Here is a 19,893-nt window from a genome sequence, read left to right on the forward strand (position 1 = left end):
TATTGAGAGATGTGATACCGTTTGGGGGCTGCCAACCAGCGTACACGGACCATATTTTGTTCAATCATGTTCCCCTTCTCACCCCCATCATTCCAAAGCAGTGGCGTAATTAGCCAAAGAAAAAAACTGAGAGGATCAGATATGGCGAATTCGGCAAAAATGTAGACTTTTTAATACAAAAAAAATCAAAGTTTTAGATATTATATTCACAAAATAATATTACATTTCACGCTTCCCCGTCCGTTTCTCTTTTTTCATATTGGTCGTGAAACTTTTGGGGTGGGGGGGGGGGCATGACAGTGTTCCGAAGTTACGCAACATCAATCAAGCAGTGAATTCAATGCTCCATTTATAATCTCCCGCGCAATTTGAGTAAAATTTTTTTGAAGAGTTTAATTAAAAAATAAATGAACAAAATACTTTCTTGTAAAATTCCAAGTACAGTAAAGGGCGTCAGAATGAAAGTAAGCCAACTGGAGACGCATTATTTTAAAATTTTTGGAAAGAATTGATGTTTTGGAATCTAGAACGGGAAGAGATTAAGCACATGATATGTCTAATGAGAATATATGCTATTTTTAAATTAATGTTATACAGTGCGCCATGATGCTAAGATTCACCATTTGAAGTTAGAAATAATTTTGTTCGCAAACAATGTCTCAAATTTGCAGGGCAATACGGCACAGATCCCCGAAGTAAGAAAATGCCAAGTTTCACAGTATATACAGTGCGGTAAATTATCTTGCTCGGTCGCTACGCTCACTCGCATAAAACTAAATTTCATTTATTTCACAGAGCACGACTTTAAATCCACTTCAATGCTACTGCATAGATGTTTAAAATCTCATCACCCCCCAAAAAAAATAATATAGGCCTGCAGCTCATCAACACGGAGACTTGATATTAGTCAGATCTAGTAACTTCATTAAAATTGTACCCACGCGCAAAAAGCAGGTTGATTGGCATAAAACACATGCACTTGTTGCTTGCTTGTCTCCCCCTGTAACACTGATGATGTATGTCATGTGCCACTTTAAAAAAATAATGTGTGTTTTGTGCCTTCATTTATGCTACAATCACATCAACGAAATACCGATGGTATATCATTTAGAAGGAAGTTTGTTTGGTCGGTCTTGAGTCAGTTTACCAGTGTGACATGACATTACATTATTTACCAATTTCAAAATTCGAAACAGAGCTTGGAGGTACACATGTTTATGTTGGTTCCCGCCCTAGCTCCCCTACCTATCCATCATTCATTGACCCTGTTCCAACGCCTACATTACCATAAGCAGCCATCCTAATGTGTGTGTGTGTGGGGGGGGGGTGAATAATAAATATGTGCACCAAACATCGGAGCTTCCTACATGATTTTTCCCCTATCATAATTCATAAGTAGCCGAGGTGAACGCTCTATACCAGATGGTCAATTGATAGGAATAAAGCAATTCCTGTCTGACCTGCTTCAAGTCTTGTTAACAACTAAACCGGATGCGTTTTCTTTATAAACAAGTTATTATAAAACTTCATATAGTTTCAGACATCGCGCTTCTTACATTTTATCGTGGAAATAAAAGGGATGTAAAAATAACGTTGTTGATTATGTCTCTGAGCGGTTTATAAATACAGACCTCTGGATGATATGTGTGCAGATCGAAAAAGGAAAAATCAGATTAATTTCTTGTCGAACCAGGACTATTTTACAATATCACAAACCTGTTGCTCAATGTACAGAAAAGCAACATCGATCGAGATTGCAGTTCCATTTACGAAACAAAGCCTATGATATTCTACGCACAATGGCTCTGAAAGACTACTTCGTGTTTCTTGTATGTCTATTGGTTGGAAGTTTCACATTCTGTGACAGTGCCAAAGTTTTGTTCATCGGGTTTTATGGAGCGCCTAGTCACATGACGGCCCTGATTCCAATAGGAAGAAGCCTTGTTGATCGTGGTCATGAGGTGACGTTTCTAATCAACTACGATCAGCCGGAATACACGGAATATTTCTAGTTTGAACGCTACAATAATCCAAATCTGGATCGGGAATTAGTTCACTTGAACAAACAAGTAAATGATTTAGTTTTCGCCAATGGCCACCTTAGTCAAATGATTGTTTTGGTATCGTTGTTTGCGAATCTTAATCGTCAGATTTGCGAGGCAATATTTAGCGACAAGAAGCTCATGAAACGATTGGAAAAGATGGACGTCGTTGTTGGTGATGTGTTTTGGCCATGCGGGATTTATGTTAAGTCGTTCCTCTCGAAACAAATGAACAAAAAAGTTCACGGAGTCCTTGTTTCACCGACTGCGACGAACGTATACGTACAGCAGCTTGCAGGATCACCAGTTCACCTTTCCTATCAACCTATGTCTAACACGAGACTGTCCTGTAACATGACGTTCTTGGAACGCGTCATCAATACTATGGCCTACCTGGTAGGTAACTTTAGTCACATCTTGGTTGAGATGCCCTATTACGGAATAGCGGACACATACAGCCTGGATCAGAGTATAAAAAGCTCTATCAAGGATGAGGTTGATCTTTATCTCATCAACACCGAATTCGCAGTTGAGTTTTCGTATTCCTTAACGCCAAACATCATCCCTATTGGTGGTTTAACGACAAGAGCAGCTCGACCTTTGAATGATGAGTTGGAAAGATTTATGCAAAGTTCTGGGGAGCGAGGAGTCGTTGTCCTCTCTCTTGGTTCGAGTTTCACACAGCTAACTAAGTCTAAACCTGAGCTCACTCAAGTTTTCCTGGAGGCATTTGGTCGTTTGCCTCACAAGGTGTTGGTTCATCTAGAAGAAGATTCTCTAAAGGAAAAACCTGAAAACATCAAAGTGCTGCCATGGCTTCCCCTCCAGGATATTCTTGGTCGGCTCGGTGTAAAAATGGCAGAGGTAAAAATGGCAGAGGTAAAAATAGCAAAGGTAAAAATGGCAGAGGCAAAAAATGGCAGAGGTAAAAATGGCAGAGGTAAAAATGGCAAAGGTAAAAATGACAGAGGTAAAAATGGCAGAGGTAAAAATGGCAAAGGTAAAAATGGCAGAGGTAAAAATGACAGAGGTATAACAATCCAAAAGCCCTTTCGTGTAAAGTAGATTAAATAACAAAGGTTCTGAGAAAATAAGAAAATATAATGTTGAACTAATGGAAAGGGTAACTTTTTGAAGTCATATTCTAATTCTTCTGCACCAAATTTATAACACTTGAATTGGTATTTCTTTTTTTTTCATGTCAAATCGCTCTTCAAATATTCAAATTTGAAGCACATTTTGGATCCCAAGTATTGTACTCAATTCATTAAAGGGGAAATTAACCCTGACATAAAAATAGCAGAAAATATAATGATATTGGTGCCGAGGGTATTTGGGAATCCATCAAAGATTTAAAAAGCTATTAGAATTTTAATTTAATGTTGACGTCCTTTGCGAGCAGTTTTCCCCATATATGGTGTAATAAAACATATCAATGAAATGTCATTAATGTACCTTAAGTATATCACATACAAATAATTTCACATCCGCTCCTAAACGATTTTTTTACCAATCATGAACCACTGATTAAAAAAATGAAAAGTATACATGTTGGTGCATAAAATATGGGGCAGCTGCTTGTATATGACGTCACAGATCAAAAACTCAAACTTCTAATAACTTTCTTAATCTTTGATCGATTTTCCTCAAATAGTAGACCGGCCAAAACGATTTTTTATACTTTGGACGGCAAAATTTGTTAATGCTTGCTAATGCTTGGCATCCCAGCTAAAAGTTTGCAAAAATACCCAAGGAATAGCGTACGGCCGGATGCCAAGCGCAATTTTGCGTGAAAGTGTCATTTTTAGCGTAAAATCTGAAAGACTGTCGAAAATCACGCATTTTGATATTTTGACGGATTATCATCATATTTCTGATTATCTTTGATATGAAACTATTTTTATTCACAATTTCAAATTATAAGTCTACTAAATATGCATTTCAAATTTGAATATTACACACACACATATGGCACAGGGTAACATAAAACCGCGATTTCCTCGAAATAAAAGTTTGAAAAAACTATCAATAGTTTGAAGTTTTTTTACGCAACATAAATTCTTCTATTTAAATGCGTTTTTCCATCGAATATATAGTAAATGTCCTACTGCGACAAATATTAAAAGAATTTTCTAGTAAGATGGAAGATATCTCATTTTATTTTATCCGAAAGGAGACAATGTGCATTTTACCAGGTGCGCATTTTGAAAGAAAAATTGAAAATACCGTACATTATGTACATAATTACATGTATAAGTACATTCCAAAGCGAGTTTTTATTTACATGTATAAGTCCATAATAGAGCGAGTTTTTAATTGGATAGCACAATTTGTCAATTCCTTGCATCCCAACTAAAAGTCTTGCGGAAATACTGAGGAATAGCGTACGGGCGGATGCCAAGTGCACTTTTGCGTGAAAGTATCATTTTTCGCGTAAAATCTGAAAGACTGTCGAAAATCACGCATTTTGATATTTTGACGGATTATCATCATATTTTTTATTATCTTTGATATGGAATTGTTTTTATTCAGAGTTTCAAATTATAAGTCTACTAGATATGCATTTCAAATTTGAATATTACACACACATATATAGCAATATGACACAAAAAAATCCTGATTTACTCGAAATAAAAGTTTGTGAATACTATAAATAGCTCTTAGTTTTTTTTACAACTCAAATTCTTCGATTTAAATTGGTTCATCTATTGAATATCGATCGTTTTTAATGTCACAAATATCAAAATATTTGTTTAAGTAAGGTGGAAGAGATATTTTCCGAAACTGGACAATTTATCGGGGGGGGGGGGGAATTTTGAGTGTAAAATTAAAGATACTGTAAATTATAAACATAATTACATGAATAAGTACTTAAAAACGAATTGAAATCCCTGATTCGCTACACATTTCCAATTCATGCTATAACCGTTACCATATAGAAACTAGTTTAGGAACCTGACATCCACTTGGACTAGCTGCAATGAGATACTGCTCTGAAAAACTGAACACTTACTATTATTATATCATTTACATTAAACTAACTAACGTTTCATCTCAATATCTATTCGTATCCATTATGATGTTGAAATATGAAAAATTACTTTTATTACAGGACGTTTTGTTATGTTTCTTTTATCCAAGTTATGCAAGAGGTTCGAATAAATCCCGAACTTGTCTATTTCAATGCGTTAATGGTAGCGCACATTGGTGTTTACATTAAAATTTGTTTGGTATGTATATGTGATGAATTGCTGTTCTACTATACGAACTGTCAAAGATAAATCCTTTCATTACTCACTAATTGAAATCATTTTGGCATGAAACTGTTTGAGTTCAATCATATCAACGATAAAAAGATGAAGAAAAAATCAAAATAATAGCTTAATAATATCAGTTCATATAGCTGCACTCAACCCACGTGAGGTGAATGGGTACCTGGCAGGAATTTATTCCCTGAAATGCCGAGCGCGAGAAAGCTGCTTGAGCTACAGCCGGGGTGATAATATCCAAATCCTTAGGAAGCGCATAGAGACGTTATTATGTGTTATGCGCTATACAAGAACTGATTATTATTGTTTTACTCATTCTGTCGATATAGGAGTCAATTCATGGTCAATAATATTGACTAATTCTAACTGGAAACGCTCTGTCTTTTTCTTGATGCTGTAGCATGTCATGATCTTTACCTGTGTTATTTTTGCCTTTGCCATTTTTACCTTTGCCATTTTTACCTCTGCCATTATTACCTCTGCCATTTTTACCTCTGCCATTATTACCTCTGCCATTTTTACCTGGCACCTCTTGGTCACCCTAGGACTCGTCTCTTGGTCTATCACGGTGGCAACAATGGTTTCCTAGAAGCAGTCTACCATGGTGTTCCTCTGGTCATCATGCCCCTAGTCGGCGACCAGATCGACATCTCCATAAAGGTCAAGGCGATAGGACTAGGCACCACCCTTGACAAGACGCAGTTGAGCGCTGACTACATCTACCAAACCCTGTCAGAAGCTCTGCAGAATCCAGAGTACAGTAAGAACGTGAAGCGTGCCTCGGCTATTTTCAAAAACCGGCCAATGACAGCCCCTGATCGAGCAGCTTTCTGGATTGAACACGTCATCAAACATGGTGGAAGCTACATGCGATCCCCTGCCCACGACTTATCGTTTATTCAGTATTATTTGTTAGATGTGATTTTGGTGATAACTTTTGTATTTTTGACAATAATATATCTCATATATAAAATGCTTAGATTGTGCTTGCAGACTTGCCTCCATGTTACCACTAAAGGAAAAATTAAGAATGCCTAGATTTTAAACTCTGCAAACTATGCTTGTTCATGATCTCGAATATTTTGAGTTCATGTCTCTAGTCATATTTGATTTGTTTCATTATTCTAATGATTAATCAAATAATTCATATGTATTTCTTATTCAAAATCGAAAAAAACTCATATGGTAAGTATTCCACACGATTACCAAGAAATATCACTATCGGAAGAGCTTACATGATTCCCGTGACCGCCAAATTACACGTACTCATCAGGGGCGCTGGAACAGTTTTAAAGTGGGGGAGCTGAGCCAAAAGTGAGGGTGCTGACCATGAAAAAAAATCGCAATCAGATGGCCATTTTTACGTTTTTTTTACACCGTTTTGGAAAAAAAGTGGGGGGGGGGGGCTGAAGTCCACCCTGCCCCCTCCCCGGTTACGCAGCCCCTGCACAGAGATTAAGAACAGCAAGATTCAATTTGAAGAAGTATAAGGAATTACACTACGCAAGTTCAAATGTGTATGCACTATTGATAATTATGAGTTCAAAGTCTATTTCCTTTCAGACTCAAATATGCAGTGGAGGCCTACAATATTTTTGTACAAGGACAAAATGCAAACAAATCCGTTTGATATTGCCGGCATAATTATGGATAATTTGAAAAGGCACATGTGGTGCTCTCTGTGATACTTTCAAATTGTTCAATATCATAAGATCGGTAAAGACGGTAATACTGTACACTGCAGAATCCCGAGCAGAATTAGCCACAGAGATGGCTTTAAAATGCCTCTTTAAGCTTTTTACAGTGTGTCTAGTGGCTGGAAATGTCGCATTCTGTGACAGTGCCAAAGTTTTATTCGTAGGACTTTTTGGAGGAGGGAGTCATATGATGGCCCTGATTCCTATAGGAAGAAGTCTTGTTGATCGGGGCCATGAGGTGACATTTCTAGTCAATCACTTGGATACTGAGAAATATGCTCAATCAAAGTACACGGATTACTTCAAGTTTGAACACCACACTTATAAAACACTAGACCAGGAATTCACCCATATCGACAACCAGATAGTAAATTTGGCTTTCTCAGGTAACATAGTTGGCCAATTGAGGTTTCTAACATCTCTGTTCGCGGATCTAAACACTAAGGTTTGCGAATCAATATTCAGAGACAAGGATCTGATGACACGATTAGAAGGGATCGACGCTGTTGTGGTTGATGTTTATTGGCCTTGTGGGATCTATATGAAATCGTTCATCGCCAAGAAAACGAAGACAACAATTCACGGAATCGTCGTTTCTCCGACTGCGTCAAACTCATACATACAGCAGCTAGCAGGGTCACCAGTCAACCCTTCCTATCAACCTATGTCAATCACCGGACTATCTTCCAACATGATGTTCTTGCAACGCGTCATCAATACCATATCGTACCTGGTAGGTAACATATTTAATTACATCATGATTGAGAAACCATATCACGGAATAGTGGACGAATATCGTCTGGATCCTGCTTTGAAAAAATCAATCCAAGACGATGTCGATCTGTATCTGATCAACACTGAATTTTGTGTCGAATTCCCGTTCTCCCTGATGCCGAACGTTGTCCCAGTGGGTGGTCTTACGACAGAGGCAGCTAAACCTCTAGATGACGAGTTGGAAAGCTTTATGGGCAATTCTGGAGAGCCAGGAGTTATTGTCTTCTCATTTGGTTCAACATTCACGATAATTACAAAGTCAAAGCCTGAACTCACTCAAGTTTTCATGGATGCATTCGGTCGTTTGCCCCACAAGGTGCTGTTTCACCTACAAACAGATCTGCCAGATGATGTACCTGAAAACATCAAAGTGCTAACATGGCTTCCCCTCCAGGATGTCCTTGGTCACCCTAAGACACGTCTCTTGGTCTACCACGGTGGCAACAATGGTTTCCTAGAAGCAGTCTACCATGGTGTGCCCCTTGTCGTCATGCCCCTGATAGGGGACCAGATCGACGTTGCTGCCAGGGTCAAGACGATGGGACTAGGTACCACCCTTGACAAGATGCAGTTGAGCGCTGACTACATCTACCAAACCCTATCAGAAGCTCTGCAGAATCCAGAGTACGGTAAGAACGTGAAGCGTGCCTCGGCTATTTTCAAAGACCGGCCAATGACAGCCCCTGATCGAGCAGCTTTCTGGATTGAGCACGTCATCAAACATGGTGGAAGCTACATGCGATCCCCTGCCCACGACTTATCTTTTATTCAGTATTATTTGTTAGATGTGATTTTGGTGATAACTTTTGTATTTTTGACAATAATGTATCTCGTTTACAAACTGCTTAGATTGTGTTTAAAAACTTGCCTCCATATTACTGTAAAAGGAAAATTTAAGAATGACTAGATTTTAATATCTGCAATACATGCTTGTTCATAAATGTTTTCATTCCTTTTTTTTGAGAATGGACTCAACATGTTGAAGATGAGCAACTTTCATATAGTCTATATACAATCTGCTTTGCAAGTCTAGCATCATATGCTGCTCCTTTTCGGATCATTTGGACCCATACCTCTCAATCATTATGCCATTTCCTCAGTCTCATCTCATTGTCTTTCTTCTGTGCTTTATGTACTCTTATTGTGCAAATAAATCGAGTTTTATTATGATTCTATTCAGGATATAACTGTCCAAATGTTAGGCTCGTTATGACTCAAGGGAAGATTAATGTAGGGCCTACCTCAGAAATGCAACTGTGCTACATATTTCAATATATATATAAAAGAGCAGGAATCTGCATCTTTTCAAAGGATAACAAATTTGTAAATCAGACACTGATGTACATGTATATAGCATAACACAAATGGCAAACGCAATTGATTTATTCAAACGCGCCAGAGTAGAAGACAATCGTGGATCAGAATAGCGGCTCGTTTCTACTTCATGCAAATAAACTTGCAAGGAATTACTCTGTCTGGAGGATAGGCAATCACAGAAATAGGCATTTTATTATGTATCGATTAAATGCAGGCAAACAAAACGTATCTTTGTCTAATGAGCAAAATGGTTCCAGTAGTCACAATAAAATTACTGTTTATGTTTTGATTGTGTCGTGTTTTCTCACATTCATGGGAATAACGGGCATAAATACAACTTCAAAGTAAGCATACAAACAATGTGAAATAAAATGAGTCAGCTGGACGCTCAAGTCAAGTTATCATACCTATCCAATCACTTTTTTTATAGTTCGAATAAGATTAGCTGATTAATACTTAGTAAAACAAGAGAACCATCCAACATGATTATTTTACGGTTTGGCTTTAAAAAAATTCTCAAACTAACAAAGCGGTGCGATAAGGACACATGGTATGTATTAAGTCTCAATTGTTGATAGAGACAAATTTATGGCAGAGTATATTTTATCAGAGGAATTACCATTGGAAAGGATATGCAACAAAAGTACTATTGACATGAAATGTTTCATTTTGAAAACTGCAATCGACTGACGACTAATCAAAGAAAGTAATTCTGCGACATGAAAATAGAAGGATTAGGTTGAGGATGATGAAAGGTGCAGTGGATCGGGCAAGAGGTTTAGGCGTTTGCTAGAGTTAACCTGAATCAGCATTGGACAAACCCCAAGTCAATGTCTTCAGACATTTCTAATAAGATTGTTGAAAGATCTTTTTGGATACACATCAATATTCACAAAGACATTTACAAGAAGAGGGGGCCTGAAAGTCTCTACACCCCCCCACACAGCTCACAACAAGATGAACCAAGTAAAAACAGAGGCACAGAAATAGACCGTATTTTATCTAAAGTAGCCCCCCCCCACCTAAATAAAACATGCCTAAAGGATACCAAAGATTTCGTGAGGAGTCCTGATGTATCTCAATGCCATATAGTATCATGGTTTGCATTGTTTTGTTATGCCTTGCTCTTCCGGCCTTGGTCAAATACTCTTACCCCATCATAGTCTCAGATGGAAATGACAAATACAAAACAAAGGTAAAATCTGTATCACTGGACTTTAGTCCTTCTGTCTATGAGCAGTGCCCGGGGAGCAGTGGTTATAAGTATCACTAAAATACTGCTAGATTCAAACCAATTGCAATCATCATCTTGCCTTCAACACCTTTTCAAGGTCTATGTCATTGTGTCTCTGACAAAAACGTATAAGATCCCACCGCTGCCACCATTATAATGGAGCCTTCATTGAAAATTAGGTCAGGTTGACTTAATCACCCATACCTCAACAACTCTACCAAAACATATCTCCTCTTTCATCCGAGTGGAGGAGGCTTTTGTAATTTTTCAGTCTGAGCAAGCTTTTACCACTTTAATAAACTAGTCTACAAAAATGATCCTTGTCTGTTTCTGATTCTGTGGCACTCAGCAGAGCAGCGTTCCACCGCATCAATGCTAAGCTGGTATATAACTAATTACATAGGAAACATATTACCCGTAAGTTAATAAGTCAAAGCGGCTGACCTTATAGACGACAGAAAAAAGGCCCCCTCAAAACATACAGACTTCCACCACAACTTGATCCTGCCACCTACCTTTACTGTGGACTTTTTGGAGTCAGGTTGACTCTTCATAATCTTCTCTCACCATCTTTGCCAAGCCACCCTCCATAACACATCCCACTGCTGCCACAATTATATGACACACACACGCATTTCTTATGATCTAATAAAGTTGTCCCTTTATTACACTAATCACCACTTAACTAATGCCTCCACCACATAGATGTTACATTTCATTGGCCTCCATCACATCCCAACACTGCCTCCATATATACAGAGGAGGCATTGATAAATGCATGACATACCAAACAAATAACAAAGCAGATGATATGAACAGATATTATCACATGTTAAAGGTGTTCTCCTCACTCATCTACTTCTTTCTCTGTAATCAAATAAAAATAAATGTCTCACTTTCCCTCTTGATATTCTGAATACTCACACTCCAGGAAAAAAAAAATCATTTAGAATGATTAAATGGATAATCAATATACAGTACTTTGAATCAATAGATATATATCAAAAGTTTTTATGCTATTCATGAAATACTGTTTATTGAGACAGCAATATCAATTAAGAGAAGGAATGTAATCCATTCAAGATATGGATTAAATTCTACTGGTTTACACTTTGGATAATCGGTTATTCAAATATACAAGTACAAATGAGGAAAAAAATATAGCAAAATGGGTTTCATTGTAAACATGTGGGGGTAAGAACTTGTGCATATCAAGTTGTCAACTATCTTGAGATTTGGTCATTTTGTGATTGACACTGGCTCTTTACAGTTGCTGTGTACAACTATACAATTAAAAACATTTTTTTAACAAGAGGAGATCAAGAGAAAAAAAACAATAGGGAAACACAGAGAGGGGAAGAATGGGAGAAATTTAAATGAGGGCGGGGTGGGAGAGAAAAGATAAAATAGAGAGTAATGTAGTGACAATATGGGTAACTCCGTCAAACAGGAACATGATATGAATAAATGAATCAAATTTTGATGTAAAATTAGAGCAAAAACATTTTTATATTTTGCTTCATTTTATAAAAAACATGCACATCATGGTTGGTATGTAAGGGAACAGATGACATCACCCACCCACTATTTTCTTTTTGTTTATTATTATGAGACATGGATTATTTTAATTTTCTCCTCATAGTAATGTGCAGCGAATTGGCTCTGTAAGCATGTGGCATTTCCACTCTTAACTTATTCTGATTCAATGAAAATATTCCTCATTGTCAAATCTGCAAATATTCACTTAACAAAATACAAAAGAAATATCAAGTGTGTCATCATCATATTTCTCAAAGTATACATTACTTTGTTGTGCACACATTTTTTGTGAAAAATATGCATAATTTTCAAATGCCACTACTTCCTAACTTAATATCTGAGTTTTATAAAGCTTTCATGCATGTTTGATATAAATTTCTTCTTATCTTGACAAACTTTTAGTTGGGGTGGACTTCCTCTTTAAATAAAATAATAAATTACTTCATGAATGGAGATTTGTAATTGATACTTGCTGACAATATTGTCAATATACTGTGAAGTTACACTGTAATGTGACGGTTCTACTTTACTTCTACAAACAATTCCTAAATCCTAAACTCTTTTTAAATTAAAGAAAAAATATTGTTTTGCCATTTTTAAGATGTTTAAAATTGTTCATATTCCTTCACATTGATGAAAAATATATTTCCTTTATTTACAAGATGAAATCTTAGCTTATAAAAATTGCATCCACAAGAAGAGCTAAAAGCTTTATAGCAATTAGCATTTAATTTAGCTATAACTATGAAGGTATGGTAGCAATTTTAGATTTTTAATTCATTATATTTTCATTTTCTGTCAAATTTTCCCTAAAATGTTAAAAACACAATCCTGTTTCTGATAAAGTGTACAGAAGTGTATATTTCCATTTTCCTGTAAGAATATATTGCATACATGTATCTGTAATGTTTCATTTTGTCCCTTTTTAAAATAAAATATCAAATAACAGAAACTCTTCAAGCCAATAAAATGTTAAAAAGGTCTTGAAAACAAACATACATGGAGATAACAAAGTTATCCATCGACAGCTCAGATATGGAAGCATCGGTTACCAAATACCCGTCTACAGTTTTAATGGAGACTTCTAGTTTTTTGTCAAGTTACAAGTACATTTTTTCCTAAATTTTTTTTATCAAGATGCTTCATAAAATCTGGAAACTTTGGAAATACAGGAACAGTATTGAGAAAAATAATAAAACAAATAATCATTTTCAGTGAGAGTGATGGGACAAACTTATGGGACAAACTTTCAATTCTGTGGAAATTGGATATCCCTATCTTTCCAGAGTGAAGCTGAGAAAAGATTGTGTAAAGAATCACATTGCATACAAGTGATAGTTTGTCTCATTCACTGAAATGAAAAAGATTATTATTGTCTTTATTATATTCAACAGCGAAAACACAGATTAGAAACGATCAAATTATAGAAAGAAAAGGGAGTATATATCTCTCAATTTACCCATCACCTTGCCAATAAACACAGACATCTGGTGGTTTGTATGGGTGGCTAGTTCTTATAGTCAATGTCCTGTTGCAGACTTGCCAGTCTCTTGAACCCAGTTCTGCAATTATAAAACTTCTGGTACATAAAGTTCAATTACAGTCCATGTCTTTTACAGGTGACACACTAATATAATAACTTTCATGTGCCAGTCCTTCAAATACAGCTCTGCAAACATTGCTAAATTTCTTTCAGGAAATGTCCTGGCCAAGGTGTCACATTCATGTAAAAGAACAATACAATTGCAAGTCCTGCAAACAAAATTGAAGACCTGAGGAATCCAATTATCCAATGTCATGATGCATCATCCATGTTCCTAATGAGAGCCTGCACACGAGCCAAGATGATCTCATTCTTGCACAGGCAGTTGTCAGGTTCGTACGGAGGCTCAATCACCAGTACATCTGAAATACTCAAGGAGTTATTGTCCTCTCCGCATTCTTTCACTGGTACTCTATGAAGTTTCAACCAATCCTTTAGTTTTTCTTTCTGGTTTGCAAGTTCGCCCGCAGACAGGTACTGTGTCTGGGTGTTGTCTTTGAAGAGTTTATCAAGCAAAGCTTTGTGCTTGGTTGTGTCATTGTCCAGAATAGTGATGTCTGTGATGCTATGTCCCATGACGACAGATAGAGGGAGCTTTCCATCAGGCGAGCAGTTTTCACATTGGGCCAAGATGATGCTGTAATGGAAAAAAATCCACAAAGGAATAGAAAAAAAAATCTTCAAAGTACAAACATATGATAGACTGCATATACATGGTGCATCTTTATTCAGTGGAAGATCCAGGTGGGTGTTTTGGAAGAGCTGTCCTTGCCACTTGTCACATTACTTGAGTTTACTTAATAATTTACTTTGATTCATTGTCCTATTCCTTGTCCTATTTCTTCTAAACTTTCACCAATCTGTCCCATTTTCTCCTACCATAAATCTATTTCAATACCAACATTGGATTCCCCTTTACTCCATTGACAACAACATTATAACAACAGAAGTATGGACTAGTATGGAGTAATTATGCAGAAAAATCCAGCTTTGACTAACTCACACTAATGCATGGTTAGAATACTTTGACTTACAAAATGAACAGTAAATTTATCATATGAAACAAGACAAAAATTGTCAATCCTAGATACATTATCTCACATTAGTAATACTAACCTCTCAAATCGCATTTGCTCTAGGTTACAATAGGCAGTAGCTGGTGATATTGCTCATGTGCTAAAGTTATGTTATTATAATTCATGCCATGATAATTCATTTGGCCAAAAATTCAGGTGAAATAAGTTGGTACATATTTTGCTATATAAGCTTATCGGCAATATTAGCTAACTTGCCCAGTAATCCTCAAATAGGCAAGGCTATTGAAAAATTTCAGAGCAACGTGCAGAGGGATAGACTTTTATAGAGCAGAAGTATGAAGCCTTTGAGCGTTGTGGCTATCGCCTATATCCAAGCTGCATTGAAGATGATAAAAGTTTGAGATTTGGGCTGGGCCTGGTCACATCTTTTGTATGGTGAGAAGAAGGTCAGTCCCGGACGTAAAAAATCTGATTGACTATGATAATGATAAATGTGAAATACACACACAATTTGACCAAAAGCTTCAGTCTCTGTTACATTGGCTGTTCCACTGAACTCTGCTGGCTCCACTCACCAAATACAGAGACTGAAGTACTAAGTTGATCAGTACAGGGACTCAATGGCCATATGTTTATGTATTAAGTTTGGATAAACAAGGGAAGTGGCAGTTGCGCGACAGCTGAAGTATGTCGCTGTTTTTCTTTTTTTAAGTTTATTTTTTCCTGTTTTGGTGCATTTCAGACCAAAACAGAAAAAAAATCTTTAGGTCCAGTTTTTTTGATATACTTTAATGAAATAAAGACAAAAATCGATGAGCCCCATCAGGGGGATTTTACATTGTTAACCCCCTAATCATGCGCACATATTGCGAGGTTAGTATTAATATACTAATGGGGGCTGCACGATCACGAGCCATCTTGGTACGAGGAGAAATTTTTTTAAAAATCCTTGAAACAGTCGGCTGCCAGCTGTCTAACAATTTTGCTGGCAATTACTTGTGGTTAGAATCAAGTCAGAGCTCTAAGCCTGTAAAAACTTGCTTTGATGTCTAATCTGTCTGACTCTTCAAGTCTGGACTGATGCCACCCATGGGTTCAATTCATCTCGCGTGCGAAGGATTCATATGCACCTGGTGCATGCGAATCTTTCACACCCTATTTGCTCAAATAAATATGACATTATATTATAGCTAAGATTTCTAATTGTGCTATGACACTTCCCGAACCATATGGATCGTTTGTTGACTTCTCTTTGCTGTTTTTTTTTATTAAAAAAAAGCATTTTCGCTTGATCTTCATGTAGATGCCTCCTGATCAGCATGGATATCAATTTTTTGCCTAAAGATGGCGCACCATATTATTCATATGCTGGTTTGTACCGTTTGTCTGCAGCTTGTACTGCTTGCTGCATTCTAGACGCTCAGCATTATTTTTTTGCTTGTTCAATCCACTTTCCTTAACATCTGTCAAAAGATGGCATACTTTGCCTATAAGTATATACATGAAATGCAACCTGTTGATTTTTTGGTACAATTTCTTATATGCCCCTACGACTTATTTCGAGACTATTCGATAGGAAATTCATGTTTCAATTGTTGTTTGCGTGATTTCCACCGCAGTACATGAACGGACAGAGAGGGTATCTTGGCCGAAATTTGGAGGTAAGCATTAAACAATCATTTTTACAAATAATTTTGAATAAATTTATTAAATTAAGTAAGGTGATTTACGTAAATGACATATATGATAAACATGTTGTACTTTTTGGCGTGTTTCAATCTTTCATTCCCTCAGGCCTCAGTCGTGTGATGAATGAAAACGTCAAAATCCACTATGAAATCACATGCATTGTGCAAGGTTAGTACCGTAAGGGCACTAGTATTTAACCCGGCATAATTCAAAGATTTTGACATATTTCCAAAAATATTTAGAAATATGGAAACTATCTTAATTTCATACCTTTGTTATTTCCAGGGTAATCTGTTGTCGGTATTTTCTTTATCAATCTGTCGACTGTATGCGCGTAGGATCGAATTATGCGCCGATGGCCTTTTGCACTGAATTGCACTAGTATTCAACCTAGTGAGGATAGATAGCAAATCTCAAAAGGGTTTATATTGCTAAATTAGATTTAGATCTATGTAAGTGTCAGGAAAGAAATTTAATTATACATTTGAAGAGTTCAAACATGTGTTTAAAATATTTACTGTTTTGAATGTTTTAAAAGCAAGCATTGGAAACGCTTGATGCCCCCCCCCCCTTATACCAGGTTGATGTCATATTTTATGCTATGTAAGAATTTTCATACAGGTGTCATACATAGCAAAAAGTGCTCTAGCATTGAATGTATAGAATGCACAGGAAGTCTTTTTAAGAATGTGTTGCTTTATGCACTCATCTGCTATTGAAATTCCTTGGATTACTCTTTAGAAATTGTACAGTTATTCCTAGTAACGGTAGTGTATATTAGGAGGTCAATTTTAGTAATTCAGGGAGAACCACCTAAGCCAGAATAGACTACAGATGTTCGTATAGGCAGTCTAAGTTATAACTGAGGGACTACGTCGGTGACGAGATAACGACCCCAGCTGCCGCCGGTTCTCCACCGACATGACTGGTCAAAATTCATGTCATCATTGGGGGCTCGATCTCGTCCACTAATTCGTTGAAGCCACATCTATCTTATCTGGGGGCTATACTCATCGAGGGGTAACACAGTCTGCGGAGGCCGAGTGGAGAAGAGACATCGCAACCTGCGGAGGCCAGGAACTGGACCGACCACCAGGGCCAAGTGGGGCGTGTCAGACCAGATATGATGATGGGGGCTCACATCAACGATATTACCGTTTAAGTTAAGTTATATTTTGTTATCCATAATCCATATCCATGTATATTTTCATGTAACTCATTGTAAAAGAAATCAAAGGAAACCACAGAATGATTTAAGAGCTTTGATTAAATCTTTCATAACTGTAAACCTCAGTTTTTACGTGTTCATTATTTTGGTGTCGAGCAGCAGTAGTTAAATAATAAAAAAAAAGTCACTTCCCACGTGACAGTAAGTATCTGGCTTTGATTACTTCCCTGTTTGGTCTCATCTCAAATGGTCTAGTCCATAGTCGGATGGGACAAGGGCAGATTGAGAGACAGGACCATCTTTCCTCGCTAGGTTGAATACTAGTGCAGACGGGTTGAATACTAGTGCAAAAAACCGTCGCCGTATAATTCGATCGCCCGCGCACCAAGTCAACTGGTTGAAGAAAAAAATAACGGAAAAAGAAAAACCAGCATTTGCTCTTAGAAATAAGACAGGTCTGAAATTCAGGTAAATTCTATGTTTCTATATATTTGATTTTGAGGAAACTCTCCAAACGGGTTGAATACTAGTGCCCTTACGGTAATTAGCCTATAGGACTCAGTGATCATATTTCTTATGATTTTGATATTGTCAATGACAATATCAAATTCATAAAAAATATGATCACTGAGTCCTCTAAGCTAGTTAGTAATAGTATCCTAAGTTAACCTCGCATGTTGTGCGAGTGGACTGATGCCAACGCCAGATCATTTTTTTTTGTGGGCGGACGGACGGACAATATAAAAACAAACATATTTGAGAATGAGATCACCACCAGTGCCAGTGGGTTAGTTTTTTGTTAAAATCGGACAATGCTGATACAGAATTGAACTATTCATGAAATTATTGTACTTCTACTACGTTCTAAAAAAGTTACAAGAATCTGAAAAGAAATTGTAAATTCCAACTCGTTTTTCGGTATATGGGACTGTGATAACAATGGCATTTCGACTTACCTAAGTGAAACTGGATCTATCGTGTAAATCCATCCCTCATGCTCATACTCATTGGCCGCACAAATTTTAACACGTTTATAAACCATATTTTTTAAACCAATGGGGTCCATTTGCCTGAATTCATCTCCCGTCACCACGCTCACGTTTTCCTCACTGGGCGCTGCCATTTTCAGGCAGCAAACAAAGTTGTTGCGCCAGCTACGATGAAGAAACGCGAATCTGTGGATTTAATTTCTTTTTTTTTCTGTTTTAAAACTAATACAGTGAGAGTTCCTTGTGAAATGCAGGGGCCGCGGAAGCGGGGGGGGGGGGGGGGGGGGGCTTCAGCCCCCTTTTTTCCCAAAACTGTGTACTTAAACGTAAAAATGACAATCGGAATGTGATTTTTTGCAGGTCAGCCCCCCCCTCGATCAGTCTGAAAACCGTTCTGCGGCCCCTGAAATTGATGCCAAAATTTATTACCTATACAAAATCTATGACTTTATATAATCCTGTTCAATATTATCTCCATCATCGTCATCATCACCATCATGACCATCATCATCATCATCACAACTAGCATATCCCACATCAATCATATCACCATCCTCCAGTAGATAAGGAATAGTCCATGCTATTGAATAGCTGGTAGAAGGAAAAAATCAATATCATGGTCATCATCATCATGGTCATCATCATCATGATCATCATCATCATTATCATCATCATTATCTTCATCATCATCATCACAACATTTACATAGCCTAACCCACATCACTCATATCACCATCCTCCAGTAGCATCTCGTTAATGAAGCAAAGATTTTGAGGGGGGGGGGGGGCTAAATTTATAAAAAGATGTGAGCGAGCAAACAAATTGACCCTTAATGCTTACAATTTTTTTTCTTTAATAGAATTGGAGGTAATATTCAGAAATTGGTCAAATATTTTAAACTTGTTCTATCCTTTTTCTCCTTTTCTTCTTTGTCGAGAACATTTGGAAGGTTTATAGGGCCCCCAAGCCCCTACCCCTGTATTTGTACACCAGTACCATCATAATTATCATCCACATTATTACATCAAATACTTGCCACAAAATAATTGACAAATAAACAATATAATCATTAATAGACCATAATCTATTAAGTCTATGGCTTGGGATGAATTTACAATCAAAGCAGAACAATTTATGGAGTGGAGTGTATATTACAAAGTTTGCATTTGAACATACAATATCTAAAAAATATCTTCTATTAGCATTCAATATTGCATTAACTTCATATCATGAAACATGTAATATCTCAGTAACATGATTTTCAAGCATGAGTAGCATGAACATAATCATAGACTTTCATTACATCTTTTCAAAATTAAATAATTCAACATTATATAATACTATCAAATTTGAGAAATAATAAATTATAAACAAGGATTGTTTTGTCACAAAGGATATAAATAAACAATGTAAAATCAAAGTAAGTCAATTCATGTTATAATCAAGGCAAGTTCTTTTTATTAGTAACTTTTAAAGTCAAACTCTCAATAATCTTTCAAATAAAAAGTACTCTAAAACAGAAATAAATACTTTTTATTTTAAGAACGCACCCCCCCCCAAAAAAAAGTGGAAACATATTATGTTCTGTTCGGATA

The 19,893-nt window shown here is 36.8% G+C and overlaps 2 protein-coding genes and 1 pseudogene across 2 annotated transcripts; 2 read left to right on the plus strand and 1 right to left on the minus strand.

Moving 5' to 3' along the window:
• Positions 1 to 594: 594 nt before the first annotated feature.
• On the plus strand, positions 595 to 6,430 carry LOC121418077 (annotated as a pseudogene).
• A 63-nt stretch (positions 6,431 to 6,493) lies between these two features.
• Positions 6,494 to 9,428, plus strand: LOC121417983 (UDP-glucuronosyltransferase 1A7-like). The gene has a single exon (XM_041611689.1). The coding sequence runs from the start codon at positions 7,082 to 7,084 to the stop codon at positions 8,687 to 8,689; it is 1,608 nt and encodes a 535-aa protein (XP_041467623.1). The 5' UTR covers positions 6,494 to 7,081; the 3' UTR covers positions 8,690 to 9,428.
• Positions 9,429 to 11,361: 1,933 nt separating this feature from the next.
• Positions 11,362 to 18,441, minus strand: LOC121418726 (gem-associated protein 6-like). The gene is made up of 2 exons (XM_041612802.1): positions 18,266 to 18,441; positions 11,362 to 14,052 (listed from the first exon to the last, which is right to left on the minus strand). Exons 1-2 carry the CDS (start codon positions 18,430 to 18,432, stop codon positions 13,668 to 13,670), a joined length of 552 nt encoding a protein of 183 aa, XP_041468736.1. The 5' UTR covers positions 18,433 to 18,441; the 3' UTR covers positions 11,362 to 13,667.
• Between the last annotated feature and the right edge of the window lie 1,452 nt (positions 18,442 to 19,893).

The sequence above is a fragment of the Lytechinus variegatus genome, chromosome 7, assembly GCF_018143015.1.
Source record: "Lytechinus variegatus isolate NC3 chromosome 7, Lvar_3.0, whole genome shotgun sequence".
Lineage (NCBI taxonomy): Eukaryota > Metazoa > Echinodermata > Echinoidea > Temnopleuroida > Toxopneustidae > Lytechinus > Lytechinus variegatus.

Coding starts and splice junctions, on each gene's coding strand:
- LOC121418726 (XM_041612802.1), bottom strand. CDS start 18,432: ATGGCAGCGCCCAGTGAGGAAAACGTGAGCGTGGTGACGGGAGATGAA. Junction 14,053..18,265: donor ATAGATCCAGTTTCACTTAG/GTAAGTCGAAAT, acceptor TTTCCATTACAG/CATCATCTTGGCCCAATGTG.
- LOC121417983 (XM_041611689.1), top strand. CDS start 7,082: ATGGCTTTAAAATGCCTCTTTAAGCTTTTTACAGTGTGTCTAGTGGCT.